General features: G+C 33.0%; 2 protein-coding genes across 3 annotated transcripts in view; one reads left to right on the top strand and one right to left on the bottom strand.

Moving 5' to 3' along the window:
* Positions 1 to 705, top strand: part of LOC145331987 (uncharacterized) — a 29,820-nt gene extending 29,115 nt beyond the window's left edge. Inside the window, exon 25 of the mRNA XM_080176883.1 lies at positions 206 to 705. Coding sequence (XP_080033009.1) covers positions 206 to 311 — 106 coding nt within the window. The 3' untranslated portion in view covers positions 312 to 705. The remainder of the gene's footprint in view (positions 1 to 205) is intronic.
* Positions 558 to 22,998, bottom strand: gprs (speckle type BTB/POZ protein). 2 transcript variants are annotated; one of them, XM_080176886.1, is made up of 17 exons: positions 22,418 to 22,998; positions 21,579 to 21,643; positions 20,768 to 20,812; positions 19,353 to 19,482; positions 16,825 to 16,881; positions 11,084 to 11,153; positions 10,814 to 10,861; positions 9,732 to 9,799; positions 9,239 to 9,288; positions 9,137 to 9,176; positions 7,432 to 7,464; positions 5,530 to 5,628; positions 5,189 to 5,245; positions 4,723 to 4,817; positions 4,188 to 4,266; positions 3,833 to 3,885; positions 558 to 2,383 (listed from the first exon to the last, which is right to left on the bottom strand). In XM_080176886.1, the coding sequence occupies exons 1-17, from the start codon at positions 22,484 to 22,486 to the stop codon at positions 2,314 to 2,316; spliced, it is 1,128 nt and encodes a 375-aa protein (XP_080033012.1). In that variant the 5' UTR covers positions 22,487 to 22,998; the 3' UTR covers positions 558 to 2,313. The 2 variants fall into 2 exon arrangements, with proteins under 2 accessions (XP_080033012.1, XP_080033010.1); XM_080176884.1 differs by lacking the exon at positions 9,137 to 9,176 and having other exon boundaries at positions 9,199 to 9,288; positions 22,418 to 22,602.
* Positions 22,999 to 26,117: the final 3,119 nt, after the last annotated feature.

Here is a 26,117-nt window from a genome sequence, read left to right as displayed (position 1 = left end):
CAAGGCGGGGAAAGGAGTTTCACTTTAAGTTTTTTTTCCATCTCAGGACCTATGAGAGGCTACACTGTAACGAAGAACCAAATCAATTCTGTAGTTAGCGAGATCCTTCTGTATATACAGATGCAGATCCTATTACTTTTATATAAGGATTTTTTTTTGTTGATTTTAAAAGAATTTATATCGTATAATAATTGTGTTTATTTAGGAGTGACATAATGGATTGTGACTTGGCAGATGCGACCAGAAAAACAGCTGCAAGCAAATATAAATCTTCAAACAAAGTCAGAGCTTCTCACCGCCGCAGAGCATAATTTTTGTCAGTTTGATCTTAACAAAGTGTTTAATAAAAATTACTAATTATTCTCATTAAAATTGTACTTTTTGGTTTAAAAAATAGCATGAAAGGTTTAAAAACTAACAACCCATGGCTAGGTATTACCCAATTGTTAATGTACGTTTTTATGAAAGTTGTCCTTGTTATTTTTATGGTCTTTTAATTATATGACGCAAAAAATCTAATAATCAATTAATAAAGAACATACGTAAAAGCTTAATTTACCATTAATTACATTTATTTTGTAATTGCTAATTATATAATATATAGGTGTACATTTTAAACTAAAAATAGACATTTATACATACATTTAAAATACATCTATGAGCAAAACTAACAAATGTTTCTTAAAATAAATCAAGTAAAGAAAAGGTGTTTTTTTTATTTGAGGGAAAAAAGCGCTATTTAATATTTTGCATTTCGTTGTGATAACATATTACAACTAATAATATAACATTAATAAAAACAAATATGATTTGAAGAAAAAAAATAATTATGTTTTGAAAATCTATAGTGCTATCTTAGATAAAATTATGAATATACAAAAGCAGTTTTCATGAATCTTTTTAAAACTTGGAAGTAATATATAACATTGTTTTTTTAAAGTGGCATTATATCTCAAAATTCCCTATTTGAGAAAAAAAAAGTTTTAAAGTCATTTTTTTTATTATAAAAAAATTAAAAGATGATTTAATTGGTATGAAAAACCTTTCTAAATTGTCCATTTTCTTATAAACCAGCATTTTTAAATGTTTTAAGACGTGGTGACTTTTAGTTTAGTATTTCCATATTTAGAACCTTTTATAACCCAAAAGGGCAATCAACAAAGCGAATACTATTTTTTAGCTTAGATTTTCTTAGTATGAGATCACACATAATAATAGGTATGAAAGTTTTAAGAACAAAAAAATAAATTTTCTTATTTTCATATAAACTAGCGGCTTTGCCCCTAGCCGCTAAAGGCTTCGCCTTAAGATGTGATGGGAAGTTCAACCCCAACCCTTTTTTTGTTTTGTGTGTTATAATCTGCGTAATATTTATTTAATACCTATATAAGTGTGAGAGCTTTTACTACGTAATATTTATTTAATACCTATATGTGCCACAACTTTATGTTACAGAGAAACGTCAATTTTTAACAATTACAAAATGGCTCAAAAATTTTTTTTAATTAATTTTTTTTGGGGGGGTGGGGAGCAACATTTTTTCATTGGGGCTTCGCCCTAAGGTGTGATCGGGGTTTTCCCATCCCCCTTACTTGTTTTTTCTTTGAAAAAAAAAGAAAAAAAATATTTGGGGGAGGTTCTTTTTTGGGGCGGGTTCGGAGTGTCTCACCCCCCAGGAAAATAACCTAAAACCATCACAGGACCAGTAGGTATATTCCCTAAAGAGCTTATTCCGTTCAGCGGTTACCGAGATCTTAAGCTTCAGACAAACAGACAGACAGACAGACGGACGGACAGACATCGTTCTACTTTGTATTATAGATTACAAAATCAACTCAGAAAATAACATTGATTTTTAACAGGGCTCGACAGCCGCGAATAAGCCACCATTACTCTAGAAAAAGTTTAAACCTTTTCCCAACATGTTAATCTATCTATTTTGTAAAATCAGCCAAATAACCGGCTTGTGTGGGGCTGCCGAGCCTAGATTAAAAAGATATTCAACATAATTATATATTCTAGAATAATATTACATATTAGTTATTTATCGTATTATAAACAGCTTACTGCGGATAGAAAATGTACAATTACATATAAGATTAAATCTTGTTTTTGTTAGATGCCGAAGGTACGGGATAACAAAACTGGTTTTTATATTATGATTGTACATTTCTATATTCGTAAAAAATTGGCTATAATACGATACAATACATGACTTTTCAGTATAGCTTTAGACCAAAAATCCAGCGGATATTAATCGGTTTCGAAGCCATACTGGGATACAATATATAATTTTATTGCTGGTTTAATTGATTAATGGGAAGGCCTGTCAGTAGATCCAGTTGAGTTGGTAGATGATAACGTGGTATTCGAACTGTAGCGACTAAAATAGAGTTGTATTTTTTTAAATAATAGCCTAAAACCCCTACATCAAATTTGCCTGAAAAATACTTGCACACAAATGGTCTGTTGAGCACTGAAGGCCCATCCGATATCTTTAAAATAAGGGGGGGATGATATGTTTACTTGCAGGGTGCCCCAACCCTATAAGGCATCCTAGCACACAACATAACCTAACCTATCCTAACCAAAAGAAATAAACAAACAAACAAGAAACTTCCCCCCCGTTATGTAAGTTTATTTTAAAAATAAGTGGAGGGTGGGTTATAAGTACTCAACAATGTACTTTTTGTGAACTAAATCAGACCACTAAATCCACAATCTTTTACTTTTACTATAAATAGTAAACACATTGAACTTTATTTAAAAAACTAACTTTCCATCCCCTTAGAGGTCTCTAGAGGCATTTAGGGTGGTGAGAATCGTTCCACCACATTTTTGTTTTAGTTTTAAAAAGAAAAAGTAAAAATGGCAGGAAGGTTATTTTTTTTCTTCAGGTAATTGTAAAGGTAAATCATATCCGTTTAGAAGTTAGCGATATCCTTCGGTACATACAGACATAGAGACAGACTTACAGACCAGTTTTATGGATTTTTTAAAGTCTCCCTCTAACTAATGAATCAAAAAGGGGAAGTTATTGTTTTTGTAAAAAAAATCTATTGACAACTTATAATGCTTACTAACCATAAATATATTGAATTGAAGGACAGATGGTGAAATGGATGTAAAATATACGTGGATATTAAGACAGGAGAAAAATTGTCGTCAATTTGGGTTGCAATTTATCCTTTGCTTTTATTGGTCAGGCCGTTTATCTTGTAGGAGGGGAGGGAATTGGGTAAAGGAGGGGAATTGGGGAGATCGTTATCCTAGCATAGAACATAGAACATTATCATAGAACATGAAAATCTGGTGTTAGACCCAAGTAATAATATATCCATTGATGGTGATCAATAGACGTAAATTCTGGTTAGGTAAACAATGGTTCCTTGTTTACTCTGATTAATTCAAAGAAACCATTCAACCGTCTTAATACCAAATTATTCTATTGCTTATAGGTAAATAAAGAGATTTTGGGTGCTTTCCCCTAAGAAAATTGATGATAATGAAGTGGATTTTTTTAATTACTATCTCCTGAGGGGGGGGGGGGGCCTAATTTCTAAGGTGTCCTAACTCTGCGGGGCTCAAACAATACAAAAACTACCTCCCGCCCTCCCTTATGTTAAACTTTTCAATGGGATGGCATGCTCAACAAAACACGTTTAGGGAAAGTGCAAAATTTTGAAATTCATAATAATTTGCTAATTAGTTTTAGTTACATATCATATAAAAGTACGAACATAATTTAGAAAAATAGAGTTGAAACGTTCCCAAAAATGGACGAACAGACAAAACTAAAAAAGCGTAGCTGCGCTACTAAAAAAATACTTACGTATCCATGGTTGAGCTCTGTATAGACGAAGTTTTATACACACCAATGGTTCGCTGAAAAAAATATTTTTTTGATTATTTGAATTTAATATTTCATAGTTAGGAACGGTCTTTTGATAAGAATTGTAAGAATTGTCCCATCGTTTTAAAACTTTAGATGTAGGTAATCTAAAACATGATGATTTTTAACTTTTTTTTACAACAATTTTAATTTGATATAAATATCTTATTCATCTGATTTTTAAAAACAATTATTCTTAGGACAACAAGGTACAATATTTTAAGCGAATAAAAATGTAATTTTGCCCTTAAACAATATCCAAATTTTTAGCAATATCAAAATTAGTGGGTATTACCTTTTTTGCCTTCTGGGGGGAAACTTTTAGAACAACGCTTGTTGGATCTGCTTGATACGCCAATGCCGTCATTATGATGCTAAAAATAGAAAGTGTGTATAACAGACAGCTTTCCGCGAAGATTATCTCTATTCCCTTTTAACTGACTCATACTGCAAACGTGTAAAAAAAAAGTATGCCCTTCTCCAACCAAAATCTGTACAATTTCAATCAATGGCATGTCTGAAATGTACCTCCACTGTTATCCTATTGGCTGATTTGAAGAGTGTGTCCTTAAGTTATCTCTATTCAGAAAATAGAGATAATCTAGAGATTTTCTGTCTAAGTCAACCAATAGGAGAATACTAAAGGTACATTGAAGACATCTCATTGGTTGAAGCATTTTCTTTAACTCATATCGTCAAAAAATTTCATCGCAAATATTGTCACCCGTATCTCGTGTATAACAAAAAGTAAACAAACGTTTTTGTCTGCAAAAAATGGGGTCAGATGGACCATCTAGATATCTTATGTCTATTATTCCCTGTAAACTTACCTGTTAGGAACAAGGCCCAGAGGGTGAATTTCTTGCATGAGAATGTTTGCAGGGATCATATGGAATCTGATATACTCCAGAAATGTGTTCAACACCTGTAATGTTGACAGGCATTTGTAAAATACAGGGATCTAAAGGGATAAGACAATGACCGATAAATTAATGTGTGGAATTAGTGGTTGAAACGTTTGTACACTCACCTTTGGGGACCTTTACTAAATTTTGAAAGGTTTGTTAAACGTTATAAGAAAACATTATTATCAAAATTTAGGGACTAGTGTAATAAACAGCACATTGTCCCCTCCCTCCCTGGATTAAAAAACATCAAAATTTTTTATTGAAATTTCCTTCAAGCATAATTGTTGATATCCGAACTAACCCCCCCCCCCCCCCTACCCCCTTTGTCATTTCTAGCTCCTATCCTCTCCCAATTAGGCCCTTCTAACCTTTACTTAACCTAACCTACCTCTTTTAAAGATAATCCGGTGTTGTCGCAATATTTTTTACTCCACATCAAGGCTGCCTGAAAATAAAATTATTGTAAGCTTTATAATAAATTTAAAGAATAGAGGGGGCAGTGATAAAAATAAATGTAAGTCCCATAATAGACGTCCCATACCACAATCCAAAATTTGAGATTTGGCAGTTACACTTAAAATGACTGGGTTTTATAATGATTTTTTTTTATTTCTTGAAACAAAGCTCGTAATATTAAATTAATTATGTGTTTGCATTTGCCCTTCATATATAATGCATATTACTGTTTTTAATCTTAATGCAACCTACCATGCATCTATTGGTTTATACCTGGAATTTTGAGAATTCATCAGCTTTTAACTCTTCTCTTGCCATGATCAATCTAACTACGTGCTGGGGTAGCGTGGCAAAAGATCCTAAGTTTAAAACCTAAAAAATATAAAATATTTTTAAATTATTTTCTTGGGATATTTTGAGATTTAAAATTGAGCACAAATATCCCCTTCCTATATGTCTTGAATAAAAAGGGGAAATTGTTTTCTCGTATACATTCGAAAACGGTGGATAGGAACCGGTTCTCATCCATACGAAAAAACTATGTCTAGCATCGTATTATATCCAGCTTTCTACGAATATAAAATGTACAATCGTAAGATTAAAACCAGTTTTTTTGTCCTGTGCCTTCGGCACCTCGGGGCTAAAAAAATGGTTTTAATCTTATAATTGTACTTTCTATATCCGCGGAAAGCCGTTTATAATACGATGCGAGAAATAACTATTTTCGTTTGTTTATTTAATACTTTAGAGCAGATTAGGTTATTTTATATTCAGAGCTGGATCTTTAATTAATTTTAGTGGTGAGCCAGATCGGGATGAGCCAACTTTCCCCCAATGAGAGCACAGTATTTTATGAAAATCCCCCCTTTTTAAATTTATCATTAACACATAGTGTCAATTTCAGTGCCAGGCACTTTCCGGAAATCACTGACATACTCTTGTTATAGAATAGCTGTGCTTCTATCAAATAAAAATTATGGATTTATGTTTTTGACTAAATCGCAATTTATCATTAGTACTCGTCATAAATTATACAGAGATTATAATTAATTATTTTTTCTTGTCATATTTCATAGAAAATAATCTAAATCATAATTAAATTATCAAAATAATTAATAAACAAATGTTTTTGCTTAATGTAAATGTTGTTTAAATAGCTTTTGCTTAACAAATTCATTTTTTGAGATGTTAAAAATTTTGGATTTCTTTATATTTTTGTAGTTTTACCAGCGGAATAAAGGTACTAAGAAAGAGAGGGAATGTCTGATAGAGCCAATAGGAGAATCGCATCGGTAAATACATTTAATTTCATTGGTTGAAATTTTGTACACATCTTGTTACGAATGCATGTTTTTTTTCATTTCATACATAGATAAAAGTCAGCTGTAAACAGTATATTTTCTTAGTAGAAAGCTTTGCGGAATCAGAGTTAATTGCCCAAAAATTTCGTTTAAATTTGAAAGCTTCAAAACGAGATGGATCCAAAATCAAATAAAAAAATGTACAAAAATTAAATAAAATCTTAAAAGGGTTATTAACATATGATTTTGTTTAATTTTTGTAGATTTTTAATGTGCTTTTGGATGATTTTTCACAAAAATAATTTTGCCTCACTATCGAGTAGCGAGTCTATAATTTTTTAAGAATCCACATCAGCTTGAGTCGAAAGTAAACAATACTTTTGTCTGCTAGAAATGTTCCTTCTTAGATTTGACGAAAAAAGTGTTCAAAATATGCTTCTATTCTTCTATTTCTATTACCAGCGGCTACGCTACTAGAGGCCTTTGCGGGCACTAATTTATTGAGAGAATAAGGGGGCTATCGATCGACACTTATCTTTACATTATAGTTTTAAAAGGAAAAGTTTAAAACATTTTATTTGGAGAGGGGGATTTTTTTTCCAGGGGCGGTGAGGGTATCCTCTCCCAAAATAATCATATATAAGGAGATTCACTGTAAAGGAGAACCATATAGGTCATGAGATCTTTTGTTCCACTAAGACATTCTGTTAAAGAATAAAGTCAATGTAATGAATGGTTATGAAAAACAGATTAATACAACCACTTCCTATACAGGCAACATCAGAATAAAATTCCTCACAAACAAGCATTTAAGACAGACCAACCGACGCGACTCATGAACGTTGTAGAGTAGCTGTGCTATTAGAAATTATACCTCATTTCCATGGTCGTCCACATATTCCAAAACCTGACAAAAAAAAACAAATTTTAAAATAGAATTTTTCGTCTGTTTTAAGAGCGGTCAAGGCTTAAATTACTCTACATTTGCTGCATTTTTTAAGTGGTTCTATTGATGGGTCGAAAATAAAACCTTTAAGCTTGTACAGTGTGTTTTTTTTATGAGAACTTTTTTGAAAGCAATTTTACCCCACTTATAGTCATCAGAATTTAATGATTAATGGCTTATTTTCTTCGTTTTTTAAGGCAATTAATAGAACACCAAAAAAATATTTCAGTTTTTATTTTAAAAGTACAGTAAAATCTAAAATTCAAAACTTAGGTGTCACATCTAAAAATGGTTTTAGCGCATTTTTCTTATGCCTAAATCTTCTACCCTTTGCAAGAAAAAAATTGGATTTTCTGTAGTCAACTTTAGGGGGCCAGTACTCCCTCCCTGGTTGAGATATGACCTTCAAACTTTGATATCTTCTAGTATATGTCCCCAATAATATCTGTATACATTTTTAGCTCTATATCTCAACTTTGAAGCGTTTAGCATCCATTCTTGCAAAAGGTAGAATATTTGAGCATAAGAAAAATGCGCTAAAACTATTTTTAGATGTTGACACCTAAGTTTTGAATTTTAGATTTTACTGTACTTTTTAAATAAAAACTGAAATATTTTTTTGTTGTTCTATTAATTGCCTTAAAAAACGAAGAAAATAAGCCATTAATCATTAAATTCTGATGACTATAAGTGGGGTAAAATTGCTTTCAAAAAAGTTCTCATAAAAAAACACACTGTATAGGTATTTGACTTCATTCATTATGATTTCCACCAATACTAACATATACTAATACTTGAATGCTACTCCGTCGGTCAAATTAGCTACTTATATTTCAGGCTTTTTATAGGTTCATTAAAAAGTTAATAAAGCCTTTTTTTCTGTTTTTAGTATTTTTATCAAAAATTGATATCTCAATAATCACACTTGAATAGGTTTATTTTAATTTTTAATGAAATATTTTCTGCTCTCTTATTTTTTCTTCTTCTTTAATTAGGTATGATAACATTTTCTAATAGCTTGATATTTGTTTATCTAGATTTTGTTTTTCAATCAATTATTAATATTTTTTATTATAAGATATGATATCATTTTAATAGGACTAATTAAAGATTTATTAACCAATTTATTATATCAATTTATTTTAATAATTAGAAAATTTTGCAGATAAACAACTTAACTTTTACTAGCGGCTACGTTCCTAAAAAAACTTTTTACTGTAATATCATATTTTGGACAATTTTACGATAATAAATATAAAGAAAAACATAAAATGATACTAAATATGTTGGCCTTATCAATGGTTTAAATCTTATTTTTATTTTATTTTAATATCCACAGAAAGCTGTCTATAACATGATGCGATAAATAACTATTCTGAAATCCATACCTTTTGAATTATAAACTTGGTACACTTGTACTGTATGTACCTCTCAGCTGAAGCTAACATACCTTTTGAATTAGAAATTTGGTACACTTGTACTTTTTGTACCTATCAGCTACTAACATACCTTTTAAATTAGAAACTTGGTACACTTGTACTGTACGTACCTCTCAGCTGTAGCTAACATATCTTTTGAATTAGAAACTTAGTACACTTGTACTGTATGTACCTCTCAGCTGTAGCCAACATACCTTTTGAATAAGAAACTTGGTACACTTGTACTGTATGTACCTCTCAGATGTATCCAACATACCTTTTGAATTAGAAACTTGGTACACTTGTACTGTATGTACCTCTCAGCTGTAGCCAACAGGGCACACACTGTATCCACAGTAATACAACACTAAAATATAAAAAATGATAATCCTTATATAAAAGTAACATGATTTCTGCCTATTTGTCTGTCTGTAACGAACGCCCTCGCTAACTGCTGAACCAATATGGTTCTCTTTTCCAATGTAGAGCTTCTATAGGCCCAGAGAAGGGTTATAACTAATTTTAATACCACCCTCCTATGAGAATTTTTCGCAAAAACCTTATTTTTTACTTTATTTTAAAACTAAAATTTATGATAGAAGGGGGAGAAGTTCCACTGCCGCGAGTTTCAATTAAAGCGCCTAGTCGTTTTTACATAAAGGAGGTAGTTTTTTGTTTAATATTTTTGTTATAATGGGTACTTAGTATCCCCACAAAGGGCCACATGCCTAACTACTGTTAATTAAGTAAGGACGGACGTACATACCCTAGTTATAGAAAATAATCGCGTTTAAAAAACTTGATTGTCACCTGAATAAAACCGTTGCATGCATATTTTAATTCGTCAAGTCCATAATAATCAGCGGCATTCATTAAACCTGACATTTAATAGTTATTTCTCGCATCGTATTATAAACGGCTTTCCGCGGATATAGAATGTACAATTATAAGATTAAAACCAGTTTTTTAGCCCCTAGGTGCCGTAGGCACGGGCTAAAAAAACTGGTTTTAATCTTATGATTGTACATTTTTATATTCGTAGAAAGCTGGATATAAAACGATGCTAGACATAGTTTTTTCGTATGGATGAGAACCGGTTCCTATCCACCGGATTCGAATGAATACGAGAAAATTAATTAAAAAACAGAAATATGAAAGGCCTAACCATCATAGAGAGAGAGGGGGGGGGGACAATTATCTGTGCATTGCACTAGTCCATAAGTTGGCTTAACATCTTTGGGGACTTTAGTAAATTTTAATTGGTTGATTCATAAAATTGAGTGTTCAAACGTTTCAACTACAAACTTTAATCTACAGAAGGGGTCTCTATGTATATCATCATTAATTATAGTTAACCTTTAAACGCGTCGAATGAAGATTTAAACTTTTTTTTTATAAAAAGCACACATTGAAATATCAAGTACAGCAAACAGATGGACAAATAGAAGTACAAAGTAGTTGCTTATTATTTCCAGGGGTTTTGATTCAGCAAATTAATTTCATTTATTTAAAATTGCTGAAAATTTGGATATTTTAATTGGGAGGAAAGAAGGAAGATGATTGTGGGGAAATTTTCACTTGCTTGTATGAATCCTCGTCTCTTATCCCTGATTTGTTTGAGGTTCTACTTCTTATGAATTCAATGTCCTTCATAGCACAGTATAGGCTATGTTGAAAATTAGAAAAATCAGCTGCAGTCACCTTGTATTTAGCTGCAGCTGCCTACCCTTTTGGAACATCATTGTAAGAAATTTTACATTATTAATAGATAATTAAACTTTATCTTTTACGAGCACTATCAACAGAAAAGGTAATTATAAGTTATAAAATATATGTCATGCTTGAAATCTTCACACACAAACATCAGACGTCTATCTTGAATAAAAACTTACCAAGAAGAGTTCTGGGTTGCAAGGTAACACATCCAGTATGAATATATTCTAAAAAAAATACTCTATTAGACACAGTCATCTCACAGCGCGCCGCTTGTAAATGCGCGAAAAAGAATTATTGTACAGAGAAAAAAACAGGAAATTGGTTTGTCTCTCTTAAATTGCAGCCGAGAAAATCGCATTTCGGAGGGACCCAAAAAGTGAATTATAGAGTAGCTTTGCTGGGTTACGTAGGGTTTTACAAAGTAAAAATGTAGATAAATGTATTACCAATGAGCTGTCTGAAGACATCAGGTTCAAATTCTTCCACAATCAGAGTTTGGTGGTGTTGTCCTGTGCTCTAAAAACAATTATAATAAAGTAACAGAATGTCTATCTGTCTCTTTGTACCGAAGGATCTCGCTAACCGCTGAACCGATATGGTTCTCCTTTACCGTGTAGCTTCTCATAGGTCCTGGGATGGTTTATAACTATTTTGTTGGAGGGTACCACACCCCTTCCAAGAGAAATCGCCCCTAAAATCCCTCCCCCCCAAAAAAATAAAAGTGGGAGGGGGAGGTTTCCCCCATACCCTGGAGTCTTAGCTGCTAGTAATTACTGATTTGTTATGACATCCCCTCTACTTACAATCATTAGAGGAAGCGCGGTTATACCGCAGTTTGATCTATGGCACAACAAGGTTCATTAAGTCCATTGTTTCCCTCTTCAATTATTTAATTAAGAGGATGCGCAGTTTTTCTGCAGTTCGGTAAAAACATTATATATTCCGGACGGTAACGTCCGAGAGTCCGAAGATTGGATTAAATACATTCGTATACAAAACCGGACATATTCTCTCTCTGTTTTTTGTAACGTGAGAGGAGTCTATTATACCCCTTTGGGGAAGGCACCATATTCTCCCTTTGGGAAGGCAACTTACTTTGCGTTCCCCCCACACCTTGGCACAAAGGGAACGGGGGGAAAATACATTCGAGGGGACGGAGCGAGCACTCACAGACTTACATATACACACACACGCATAGCTACATATACACACACACATATACTTTACAGACAGACGTACACCACAGAGAGTCGGTTTACTGATTTATATATCCGCGGGAAAGCACAGAGTGAGGGTTGTGATTTAAGGCCACGGGACACTCAATAGAAAAGAAGGGGGGAACACACACATACTCTCGCACGGACACTCACACACACATACATACACACACGCACACTAACATACATACATCTCTCGGACTCGCTTAGTCATATTTTTGAAGAACTAGTGAACACATAACTGCTCTATAAGTGATATGGCCTTTCGGCGACAATTAAATCGCGAATTCCAGTTTTTATGAAATTAAGTTAAAATGTTATATTAAAGAATATGACTATTCCATTATGACGTCCTTTGTGACGTTCATTTTTTGCTATGTTTATTTAGATTATATCCAGTGCATATGAAAAAACGATTTTAGCTAGAAAAATCGGCGGTTTTTTATAATGGAAACGTTTTTAAGGCGTTGCTCGAAATATCTGCAATACACCTTTTTCGTGATGTCATGCACCGCGTGGGAGATTGCCGAAGACAAGACATTGCTACCTTCGCAAAGAGTCAGATACCTAGGCTTTGTCATTGATACTCTCAGCATGAGAATTTGGGCACCTGCCTGTAAGATATCCAAGCTCCTATCCGATATTGACGACATTATTTCGGCAGGACAATCTGGCACAGCTATTCCGTGTCGGCAAACGGCCAGCTTACTTGGCACCAACGCCCACTTATTACAATCCCACGGAGAAATACTGAAAATTGTTTCCAGAGAATCACAACACCAGCTAGGAAAAGTCGTCATAGTGTCAGGATGGAACGCCTTCATGAATGTTTCCCCAAGAATGATCGAAAAATTATCCTTGTGCAAGGTATACTTGGATTCGTACAACGGTAAACCTATCAGATACGAGTCCAAACACACCACCATCGTCAAACCTGCCCATAAGACTTACCTGCTAGAGAACTGGGAACCTAACAACGATACCAGAGAGCTTATAACCATGGTTAGCGACGCTAGCGACAAATCTGCATACATCTACCAAGCAGATACTTTTCAAATTGTTGCGGAGTTCCCATTCAATGACAATGAAGCGCAAGCGTCCTCGACTCTACGCGAGTTAAGTGCTATACACAAGCTGCTTACCGTCAACGAGGATTTTCTCAGAGACAACAAAGGGCGTTTAGTCCTATGGTTAACGGACTCCCTTGTCCTTGTGCCATATCATGAGACGCGGGTCCAGAGTGCGCCAGCTCCAAGGAATGGTTTTAAAAATCTTTGAGCTCCAACTCAAATGGGGTAAGATTCGCATTTTATTATATGCGCGCTTCTGTGTTTGTCTTTTTTGCGTCTTCACATTCACACATAAGTAAGCTATTCTATAAATTTAGATTTGTCTAATTCAGATATAATATTCGGGTTTTTTCTTTCCTTCTTTAGTTATATTTAACCCCAATTTTCAATTTTATAATTGTCTGTGTTTTTTCAGATGTACGGATTTTCTGCTTCTGGTCAGAACGGTCCGACGACAATTTATCCATCGCGGACATGGGTTCCAAGAAGTCTAATACCGACGAGTGGTCCTTGGACGATGCATCTTACGCCCGAGTTCTGTCAAAGTTTGGCCTGACACCAACGCTTGACGCTTTCGCGTCACAAAGTAATACGAAGTGCGTTCGTTACTTCAGCAAGTTACCTGAAACTAATACGGCAGGTGTCAATTTCTTCAACCAGACAATCAACCCTAGTGATATTTTATATGTTTGTCCCCCTATCAGTTGTATTTCCAGAGCTTGGCGTGTGCTAACTAAAATTCCTGGCCTTACATCCATAATAGTTGTCCCTTATTGGAGGTCACACGCCTTCTTCGCTGATTTTTTGGAGAAAGACCAGTTTAAGCCTTGCATAAAATCTCATTTTATTTTTGACGCTTCTTTTACTTCTAAGTCAGAATCATGTATGTTTAACGGATCCACTAAATTCGCCACTTTGGCTATGTTAGTAATAGTGGATTAGTGTATTACATATTTCATAGGCAAATAACGAAAACTCACGCTGGATTGTTTCTGTGATACTTTAATACTTTATATCCTATATTTTGCTACACAAAAAATTTTTTTTGTTCTATTCATTAAACTACGAGCTTTTTCTACGCGTGTTTAGTTTTGTTATTTTCCTATGATTCTATTTTGTCTGTGTTAACTTTATAGTCACATATTATGCCAGTTATAGTACAGGACATTACTCTTGAAAATACCAGTTTATTTAATTACCATGCCATATGGTCTTTTTCGAAGGTCATTCGTTCCATACAGCTTTGCTGCCCATGGCCCTTCTTTGAAACTGACACTTTTTATATACCAGATTATATATTTCTATCTAATATTTTTATGAATATTTAAGTCGTTGTTATATTCTTTAAACAGTTTTATTCCGACCCAGCCATTTCATGTTTACATAGTATTATATCCGAGTCTCTTGGTAGTTTTTGAAAGTCTTGCATTTTTTGTCGATTACGGCCCTTCATTTTATATTAAAAATATTAGTAACATACTGGTTATAATTTCTAATTAGAATTATACGAATATCTACGTTGTTATTATTCTTCTTTCAAACGACTTTATGTCGGTCAAATCATTATGCTTCCATACAGCTTTTTATTACCACGTATTTTCAACTCTTTTTAGTTATTATAACCTACTTTTTCTTCACTGTATTTAGTATTTGGTTTTATTTTCACGAATATTTTTTCTTTCGGGTCTTACCAGTTTTGTTATTTTTTATACTCATATATCCACATTTAATTTTCATTTTTCAGAAAATGGGCCTAGCCGCGAAAACTAAAAATGCATCCACTGATAAAGGCAGATTTTCCCGGTTGCTCCAGAAAAAAGTCTCAGGTTCCAGCTACACACAAATTCCAGGCGCTCTGAAACCGGTTCGGACAATGACGGCCCTTCAGGAATTAGGCTTGGCCGGAAAGAAAGAATTACAAGCAAGGTACAGGCCATTTTTTATTTTTGCTCTAACATTTCGGCCAGTATTTTATACTAACGTTCGCTTTCACAGATAATATGTCGGCCAAAAGTACCTCTTTATCGTAAACTAATTTTATTTACAGCATAATTTTTTATTTACATGAGAGAATACAAATTCATAAGGCGATCCTAGCTACTTACAATTATTATATTCTACCTCCTATTCTGTTTTCAGGCTAGCCGGCGCCGCTAGGGCTGAGGGCACCAGAAAGAGCCCTAACAGGATCATCAAGGATTTAACGTCGTTTATCGCAGAACAAGGCGTGGAACCGCTTGATTTAGACGAAGCCGCCGTCATGAGTTTTTTAATGAAGGTATACCAGGACGAACGACCCTTTGGTTATACATCTGCAGTGAAGGGGGCCATATACGCTTATTTGGCAGCTATGGGACTGTCTGCGGAAGTCTGGTCTCTAGCAACGGACCGCGTGTACCAGGGCGTCGTGCGTTTAGCCGCTTCGCGCAGGAAACGCCGCCCCCGCGTCCAACAGTTGCCAGGCTATATCATCAGGCAAATGATTGAATGGGTGATTCCCTGCTGGCCCAGAACCACGCAAGAACTGGACAGAATCCCGCTACGAGATTTCCGCACGGTTATACTTCTCCTGTTGCAGTTCTATACCCTCAGCCGTATAAGCGATGCGAGGAAGCTGAGAGCATGCGATTTAAAACTAGTTGAACTGGACGGCATTCCTGCCATCAAGATCCTTTTCCGTTCAATGAAAAATGACCAGCTCCACATCGGCAGTACGGCTCACATTATCAAAGAAGGCGGCGCAGCTTGCCCTTACACATTATTTAAACTTTACTATGCCAGAAACGCCTACTATTTTCGTGATGATAAAATAGAGGATCTCAATTTCCTTTTTCCGAGATTAAGAATGGCCAAGATCACCCGGGTACTCATTCCCGACGGCCGACACGCCGTTTCTCAGAACACGTTGGTTACTAATATCAAAGCTTTGGCCAAGAAGATCGGGTTCTCCGGGGTTGTGTCCGGGAAGTCCGCCAAGATTGGCGGTACTTCCGCGGCCTTTGCCAGCGGATTGTCCGACGCGGACGTCCGCGACAAGGGCTGCTGGCGCAGCCTCGAGTCAGCCCAACACTACAGACGAGTCAGCGATTCCCACAAGTTAAAGTTGGCCAAAGCATTTTCCATTCAACACAGCACTATCATGGATACCCGCAACCCGAGAGTATTTGACCCGGACGTTCATTTCGTGTTCGGCGACGAAGAAGCTGCGGACGGAGATGTGTTGATCGACCAACGTCTTTTTCCTAATTTATAATTTGTGTTTGATAATAGATTTTGTTAATCATTCAATATTTGTTTATTATATTTGCTATTCTACAAGTCTTGTCGACGATATTACAATACTTTAAACAGGGATGTATTAAGTATGGGATTTTTTCCTACAATTCTGGTATTTCGAAAAGATTAAGGATCATAGGACTACCAGAAAACAATAAATCTTGTCATACTTGGGTTGAATTAAAATGTTAGTGAAATAATCCTTTGCTTTAATTCATCCCTGTTTAAATTATTTCATATGCAAATTGGAAAACTTCTTTTTATTATGTAGTATTATCGATAATCCTTGATAAAGGTCGTCATAACAATATGCTATATTAGTGTTTCACCTCTAATGACCCCTCTATGGGGATAGAGTTTACAAATCCTATTTTTTACGACATTCATAAATAAAGTGAAAAATTATAAAAGCAACACAGTAATATCAAGCTAACAACAGTTTTATTGCACGGTAAAATATTGTCAGGTATTACTGGTTGAGCACTAACCCCCTCTCCTTATTTTTGAAATATAGGAAGTGGGGTTATTATTTTTCTCTGTATCTATCTGTCTATGTACTCCATTTATTTATCTATCAATCGATGTACTTCATTTATTTATCTATCTATCTATCTATAAATGTACCTCATTTATTGGTGGAAGAAGGCCGGCTGTAGATATTTGAGAGGTCACTCGAGATTTCTAAAAAAAAAAATATTTTTGTTTTCCAAATTCTGTGCAATTTGGTGATTTATTAACAAAATGGTTGAAGTAATTGTTAAGTGGCTTGCACAGGGTTTTGCCATAGGGTTAAAAAAGAGGATGGCCCCTGTAATTGCCTATTTACCCCCATACATTTACACTAAATTTACTTGAGAATATTCCCTAAAAACAGACAACTGCTAGCTTTCCCTTTAAAATACTCTGTTATTCTTATTGCTGCTGGGTTAATCTATCCTTATAATAAAATAACAGGATCTCTGCCTATTTTTCTGTCTGTTTGTTCCGAAAGATCTTGCTAACCGCCGAACCTATATGGTTTTCCTTTACAGTGTAGCTTCCCATAGGTCCTGGGAAGGTCATAGCTATTTTGGGGAGGGTACCATCACCCTTCCAAAAGAAATCGCAAATGAAAACAGAACTAACCGCATCTAGCGGCGAAAAAATATTTTTAATAGTGCCAATATAGGCCTCTAGGGGAGTGGCCACCAGTTAAAAACTATTCATTACCTGCTTCCTGTTTAAAAACAAAAACAATTTCGTCCACATAATATGGATAAATTAAGTGTTATACCATTTTTTTTTCTTTTCTATTCTTTTAATTTGTCATTAAACAAGAAGTCTACAGGCAATTATCCTAATAGGCTTTGTTTAGTTATAGGTCAACAGACGTAAATACATGCTCAAGTTATAGAGTGGCGTCGCTACTAAAATTTTTGTTAATGAATCAACCATATATTCTTTTGTTAAAAAAATGTAAAAGAAATGAATAAAAATTTCATAGAAGTTCTATTCATTTAGACTAAAGAGAGATATACGAATGTTGGGATAGGAAAAGATTTTCTACATTTAAAACTGATAAGTTATTCCATTAATTTAGATATGTTGGAATTGTCCTATCAATTACGAACTTAGTATAATGTGTCCTGTAACAATTACATAGGTACCATTGACAAAGCATATAAACTATATATCCTATTCTAATATTTTTAAACTACAATTGTATAATTATCCAATGACTTAGGAATATTGATTCCTGGCAGAATTAAGTTAAGGACTACTAGTACTAACCCCTACGTTTCATTTTTATTTTTAAAAGTCATCTTTTCTGCTACTTATTTTTAAAAAGAATATGTATCTCTTAATCTAATCGCATTTTTTTCCTTTTCTTTTGATATTGTAAATTGAGAAGAGAAATGTATAGTGTTTCATGATCTTAAGGGATTAAACAATGGATGATAAATTAATGTACTCCCCCCCCCCCTCTCCCCATTTGTGTTAAAAAATACCCATTATCCTAATATATAAAGTAGTAAGCGTTTTTTTGTCTGTCCCGAAGGATCTCGCAAACCGCTGAACCGATATTGTTCTCCTTTACAGTGAATCTGCTGATGGGTCCTGGAAAGGTTTTAAACTATTTTAGAGGAGGGTGTCTCACCCCCTCCTCCCCAAAAATATTTTTAATACTCTTTTGAAACTCAAATTTAAAATGGGATGAGGTCCACTTTCCCCCCTTCTACCTTAAGTGCCCCTAGAGGCTTCTAGGGGCGTATCCACTAGTCCTATTATATGAAATAGTAAGGTTTTCTTTGTCTGTAGCTTCATATTTTGATAACTGCTGAACCTATTGAGTTCTCCATTTCATGGAAGCTTCTTATAGTTCCCTGGATAATCTTAGGCTATCTAACCTTTATATCTAAGTTTGGTTTAATGCTATTTTCCCGTATCCTACTCTCTATACTCCTTCGAATATAGAGCTCTTAGATGCTAGGAGCGCAGCCGCTAGTATAGATTAAAATTATTGACGGAAAAGTGTAAATACAGTTATTTTTTTACATCCAAATGAAGATTCAATTGTAACCTATTTTTTATAAAATAAAAAAAAAGAGGTTGTTGGGCATTTTAATTTGCAATCCAGTCCATTGTTTCCTCCCTTTCTGTTTTTGTATTCTTATTATATAGAATTATTTCTCTTCTTTTAAAGTTGATAATAAAACAAGAAATATTTGCAATTGCTAATTTTTTTTTAAAATTATCAAAAGCCTTTCAAATCCTCAAGATGAATCAAAAGATTAGGTACAGGTTCCGTTTGGCCGCTAGCAGCTTTTAAAGTTTATAGTTTTTTGGAATAATCGATCCCACGAACATTTTCTCGTGAACTGCACCAGATCAAAATTAGATATTATTAAGGACCAAGAAATTCCAATTTTTCTATTGCTATTCATACAAGGTTTGCAATATAAAAGACATATACATATATGCTACAGTGTACGAACATATAAACAAAAATGAAGCAGCTTATAGTGCCTATACAAAATGACGTTATTTCAATTAAAATGTATACTGCCTATAATTGGTCATTTGTATTGTATGACGTCATTTTTGTATAGGAACTATAAGCTGATTCACAAAAAATATATGTAGAAAATATTTAACAAATTTCAAAATTTAACCTGTTGTGTTTGCATAGCCATGAGGGGCTCCGAGCTTCTCTTTATAAAAGCTTTAAATTTGCTTTCTTTGTGAATGGCCTCTCGTTTCCTACTAGCCGCCATATTGGATAGCAACATCTTCTTAAACACCCTGTAAAGATAAAATAAAAAAATGAAATTCTGTAAGTTAAGCAAAAAACATGAATTGCCTTTAGTTTTCTATTGGATTTTCTTAATTAAAAATAAAATAAAAACATGTAAACTCTGTAAAATTATGCAAAAATAGTGTGTTTTCTCTATTGAAAATCATCAACTATTTGAACATCCTGTTTAAAATAAAATAAGAATAAAGATATTCAGTAAACTAAAAGCGAAACATAAGCTTTCCTTGCGGTTAGACCCCATATTATTCAACTGAAATAAAATAAATCTTCAAAAGAAGTAATATCGATTATCGAGATTTATAAATTCATCGTCTATTGTCCCATACCTGCAAAATTCTGAGAAAAAAAATAATAATTTGCTTTTCTACAAATATGAATTGAATACAGGTCATAACTAATTTTAAGTAAGGATTTTTGTGAAAATTTTTCCATCGTTTCCAAACTAAAATAAAATATTATTTTTTATATTGCTAGAATACAATTAAATTATTAAATTATCCAGATTTTTTTTGTAATAAAACATAAATTTAAATAATTGCTTAACTACAAAAAAAATATTTTCAAAGTAATATAAAAACCAAGAATTGTTTTATTTTAATCTATGTAAGTTACTTATCGCATCGTATTAGAGACAGCTTTCCGCGGATAGAATGTAAAAAATTGAAAGATTAAACCCAGTTTACTTGGCCCCGTGGAGTCAAAAGATCCAGGTCAACAAATATAGTAGGCATTGATTTAATGCTTCTTATTTTATTTATTAGGGGATAATTGATTTTTAAGTATAGCTCAAACCCGTTTTAATCCAGCGGATATTAATTGGTTTTAAAGCCATACTGAAATTAAAAATTTATGTATAGTACACCACTATCAATCAAAGAAAGTGACCGTAAGAGAAAAACATTAACTTAATTTGTTTTTAGAGGCGGAAATTTCTTTAAAAGATATTTTTTACTCTTTAGGTATTTATTTTACGACGAAGCCCAAAATGTACCATTTTTGCACCACTTTTGATTCCTGTGACGTCATAAAGTGAGGGAGATGAGAGGAGAAGTGGGAAAGAAAACCCCTAAATAAGAGATGGAGAATATGACGTCAAATTGGTACAGTTTGGGCTTCGTTTATTTTACGAATCAACCATTACAAAATTAAATAATGCGCGGCTTCAGAGTTACAAGCTGCATGGGGCTTTAGCCGACGACAGGAGGGTGTTAAATTCTTGGCTTGGTTTTAGGCCATTTTTCTAGTTCTAATTAAGGTAAATTATACACTTACTTGCTTCTGGCAGCCAGCACTGCTCGTACAGCACAAACTGGTTCTCTAAATTAAAATTAAATTTATCTACAAAAAATCTTAACTGTTGAATCCATAGAGTTATGAGTGTGACTTTTGTATTCTCTTGCTTTCTGAGTTGCTTACATTCAAACCTAATTATTTTCCACTAATCGACCTCCTCCACTTTCCTCCTAGCTCCAAATAACCCTTTGAAGTTTGGTGCCTATCCTCTAACCTACCCTAAAATTAGTAAGTACTATTTTCTTTTAAAATTCGTTTGTTGTCCAATTGCTGTATGAGGAAAACCGCCCGTGTTGAACTATAAAACCGCCCGTGTTGAACTATGAAACCGCCCGTGTTGAACTATAAAACCGCCCGTGTTGAACTATAAAACGAAGCTCTAAAACGGTAGGACAAACGTTCATTAACGCATTTGAGTGTGTTCTAATATCATAAGCAGAATATAATCAAAATTGTGTTTAAATTTGTTGCAATATATTTTAAGGACTTGATTATAGAAATATTGCAACTTGTTGTCTTAGGAATCATAATTCCAAAAATAAAATACTACACTTATTGAATTACTAAACTGTTACATGAATCTGTATGCCAAGTTAGACATTGATAGGACAATCATAGGGTTCCTATATTAACTAAAAGAGCTTTACGTTGCAGTCTTCTGGACGTAAAGACAACGTAAGGTAGGACATACTGACAGACCCTACTTGTAAAATAGTTATTTATCGTATTATAAACAGCTTTCCGCGGATATGAAAATGTACAATTATAAGATAAAAACCAGTTTTGTTACCTTGTATCTCCAACCAGAAAGGTTACATCACAAAGTTCCGGCATCGATGCTAAAAATCGCATATCCTGAAAGAAATTTTTTTTTCTTCATATAAAACATCAAAAAGTATTAAAGACAATTTTATAAATCTATATAGAAAAGCAACAAGATGTCTGTCTGTGTGTCTGTATGTTAGTCTTTATTGTGTCTAAGGATCTTGCTACGATGAATCAATATGGTCTCCTTTACAATGTAAAAAATGGTTATAAAAAAAAGTTTCTGCGTTTTTTGTTTGTAGGGATTTTCACGTTTGAAAGTGATGTAACATTTCAAAGAATAACATACGGACACACCCTAAATTTATAAAAGCTGCAATACATAAAAAACGTTAAAAAAGTGCAAGGTGTATAATGAATGTATTTGCAATTAATGTAGTTTTGACTTTAAGATAGCGTTTGACGTAAACACAATATTTTCATTCATTAATATATATAAGAAAATTATATAGAAATACTTAAAAAGATTTCCACTTGAAGTTTCAAGCGTGTTAGAATCCTCTTATACATATTAAACTTTGCGAAAAGATTGAGATTCATTTAACTATAAAAAATTTTTGAAAGCTTAATTTTATTATGTTGAAATGATGATTTCTAGGACAATTAATTAAACACAATATTGTAATTGTATGAACCCAAACAAACAAAAAAGAGTATAAAAATAAACCTAGGATTTTTCCGCCAGTTAAAATGACAGTTCCTTATTGATGACAAGTTGATGAGATCTTAAGCTTCTGAAAAATTAACCTTAGTACTTTATGTAATAGGATTAACTACAGAGCAATCAAAGATTTTTTAAATTACCTCGGCCAGTCCGGATTTGTTTTCAAACATGGTAGTATCGTCAAAGTCATCCTCAAAACAATCTCCCATTTTCAAATCACTTTTTATTTCAAATGTTCAAATAGTTTTTAGCTATATTCAATGGTTCTAAATTGTACTCTCAATCATTTTTATATTACTTTGGTATTAAAATACATTAATTCTCTGAATTAATAAAATATTTAATATAAACAATATAAATACTTATGTCTTTCTAAAATGTCTTTCGTGTAAAAAAAAATTTTAGTGGGATGGTTTTAGGGTATTTTTTCTACCCCATCTTTCCCCTTTCGAACACAGGTTCCTTAAATTGTAGGTGCGCAGACGCTATTACACAAAATTAAAGACAATAAATTTGTCATTTATTCAACTGATCACATAACTTATAAAAAGTTATTATCTATTTTAAGTCTAACATAAAATATATCATCACTAAAAGATTGTATCCATTTTAGTATTAAAATTTAGACAATTATAATCAGCTAAGGCCGGACGTAGGGACCAATTTTTATTATAAAAAAGCCTTAGGTCACTAATAATTTAATAGGACTGTAAAAAAAAAACATATTACTCCCTATTTTATTAATATTAGTTGATTTTTAACATTTAATTTGATAGATTTTTTTTTAAATTTAAAGTATGGAAAATTTTACTTAGTTTTAAATACTTTTGCATAACAGCTGTAGGCAATATTAGATTTTTAAACTAGATTATAATATAATGAGTATGCCCATTTTATTAACATTATTCTTTAAAAAAAACTTAAAAATTTTTTTAAATTAACTATTTTTGTGAACATAACCATAACTAAATTAAATTTTGATGACATTTTATACGAATGTTTTGACATGACCACCTGTTGTCGACTGTTTGACTGTGTGTGTGTTTGTCAGTATGTGCCATCTCCCTATGTGTGTGTGTTTGTGGGTGTCAGTGTGTGTAATCTCTATTGTGTGCGTGTGTGTGTCCTCTCTCTGTTGCACCCCCAACCACTAGAATATGTCCATGAAAAGCTGCAAAATATTATTAATGTCAAACTTATCTGTTGCTCTGTGTTTCATTGATACTGTTTAAAATTAGGAATTGCTGCGACCCTAGCTAACTACTTTATATCATAGGATGTCCTTAAATATTATTCTTATAAGAAATACAAATAAAAGTTTTTATTCTTTAATCAATTTTAAACAAAATTTGTTTTTAGATTTCGGAAAAATTTGATAATCAATCCATATTTTAGAAATTATTTTGTAATTTTTGCTATAATTAATTTTAGCAGGTTTGTTTGTGTTTCCACGTATTACATACACCGCGGCCTCTACCTACTCCTAGCTTCTCTTAAAGTTTTGTTGAAAGCGAAGCTTTCCTATAATTAGGGTTAGTCCGTACGTCCATCCGTAACTAACGGACAACTTGTAACATTAATTTAGGCATGTTAGAATTGTTCTATCGATTTTAAACTGTCTAAAACATATTCATTTTTAGATTCTTTGACAACAGTATTTTATGTGATATAAATATTTTATTTGGAATACTGATTCCTAAGACAACAAAGAATTATGTTATAAACAAAGCAACTCTTTAATATAATTGGAATGATGATTCCTGTAACACTTTAATTCTTTAAAAGCGTAGCTAATCTATATTCAATTACAGAATATAAATAGGTCAATTCGCTCCTATAATTAAAATCCTTAAATGTAAGTATCCCGAATTTAAGAAATTTATATACAATTTTGTTTAGACTTTAGTTATTTGTTAGACAAGTTCAGACACTCTACAAGTGTAAATGTCGTATGATTTTAGAGAATTAGATGGATTTTGGCATTCTTGTTATTAACATTTTCCCTAGTTTGACATTTCCCCAGTTAATTTTACTCCTCTCTCTTTCTCTGTCTCTCTTTTGAATGAAAGAGACTTTTATGAAGAATAGGTTATATACTCATGGATCTTAAGGGATAAGACAATAAATGATAAATTGATATAAATCCTAAGTAATGTAGATTAAAATTATTGGTTAAAAAGTTTGGGAGCTGACAACTTTTGTATCAAGCAAGATTTGATAAAGAACTCAAAGGTACAAATCAAATTTAAATTCAAATATTTATTGGGACAAAACAACATTTACATTTAATATCAACAATAATAAATGATAATTACAGTGTATTAAAATTTATTAATAAACTATTTTTAGTAAACAATGAACACTATAGGTTTAACAATATAATTCCAAGTATCCAAGGACGGAAAAATGCCTGGGGGCGGTGTTGACAGCCTTTTAAGTTTAAACTTAGAATTTTTTTTATCAAGCGGTCTTTAATATAAGTAATATATGTACACTATATTATACAGCAATAGGAAACAGGGGGGGGGGGGGGGGGGTAGATAATTTGAAAGCCATCCAGTAAGAGAAAGTGTTTGTAAACTTTAGGTACCGGTGTAATTTACAGTCCAATGTCCCCTCCCTCCCTGTTACATACTGGTAAAAATATTCTTAACAAAGATTATTAATAATTTTTTTAATTTTTTTATGACTTTTAGCCAATATAGGAAAGTTTACATTATTGGCAAAAAAAATTACATAAAAGTTGAAAGAATACAACATCGAATTATTTCTATTTTATTTTTGTATATCCTATTATATAAAGTAGTAAGATCTTATTTGTCTGCAGCTTAAGATTTCGATAACTAATTATTATTGAAGCTTCGCCTTGGAAATGTTGAAAAATAATGTTTATAAGTAGCGCAGCTAAAATAATTTAACTTTATATTTAAGATCTAATTTATAAATGGTCTACCGTACGGATAAAGAACACGGGCATAAAGTCGTACGTTTTGGCAACTTTAAATTATTATATGAAATATTGGGTATTTGTTGATTTTAAAAATCAATAATTATTATATTTAATTTTTTTAAAAATAATATATATCTTTCCCCGCAGTTATTTATGATGTATGTACACTTGAATATAATTCCATATTTTTGAATGGTACAATGTATAATTTATTAATGGAAAAGGTTACTGCTTAATAGAAATATATAACTTAGAGTCCCTGAATTTAAAACAAATAACCAGCTATTACGCCCCAAGAGGCCACCCTCAAAATAATTATAAACCTTCCCTGGACTTATGAGTAGCTCCACTCTCTTAAGGAGAACCTTATAGGTTCAGTGTTTAGCGAGATTTTTCGGGACAACCATCATGTAACTTTTATATTTATGTTAAGATGTTCCTATCAGCTAACCCGATTAAATATATGGGCTGAATTCCATATGTTCAGTCCCGTGTGGGCTGAATTCCATGGGTTGAATTCCATATGGGCCATATGGGCTGAATACAGTGGGTTGAATTCCATATGGGCTGAATACAGTGGGTTGAATCCCATATGGGCTGAATACAGTAGGTTGAATCCCATATGGGCTGAATTTCATGGGTTGATTCCCGTGTGGGCTGAATTCCATGGGTTTAATCCCATACAGGCTGAATTCCATGAGTTGAGTCACGTGTGGGCTGAATTCCTTGGGTTGAATCCCGTGTATGCTTAATTCCAATAGAACCATTATTTTGTAACAATAAAGAAGGTTGGCCAAAAAATATTAGCATAACAATGGATAATGCTAAACAAGGATGACAACATTCATAAAATCAGATGGTAGGTTAAAGAAACATTAACACTTGTAGAG

The sequence above is a fragment of the Acartia tonsa genome, chromosome 11 (genome assembly GCF_053477335.1).
Source record: "Acartia tonsa isolate MP-2025a chromosome 11, ASM5347733v1, whole genome shotgun sequence".
Classification (NCBI taxonomy): Eukaryota; Metazoa; Arthropoda; class Copepoda; order Calanoida; family Acartiidae; genus Acartia; species Acartia tonsa.
This window is presented reverse-complemented; position numbering and strand designations above follow the sequence as displayed.

Excerpts from the sequence above, each read along its gene's own strand:
- gprs (XM_080176886.1), bottom strand. The coding sequence starts at position 22,486 with ATGGGAGATTGTTTTGAGGATGACTTTGACGATACTACCATGTTTGAA. Across the intron at positions 10,862-11,083 it reads TGTCTTCAGACAGCTCATTG|AATATATTCATACTGGATGT; the intron begins GTAATACATTTA and ends TATTTTTTTTAG. Across the intron at positions 3,886-4,187 it reads CCCCCCAGAAGGCAAAAAAG|CGAACCATTGGTGTGTATAA; the intron begins GTAATACCCACT and ends TATTTTTTTCAG.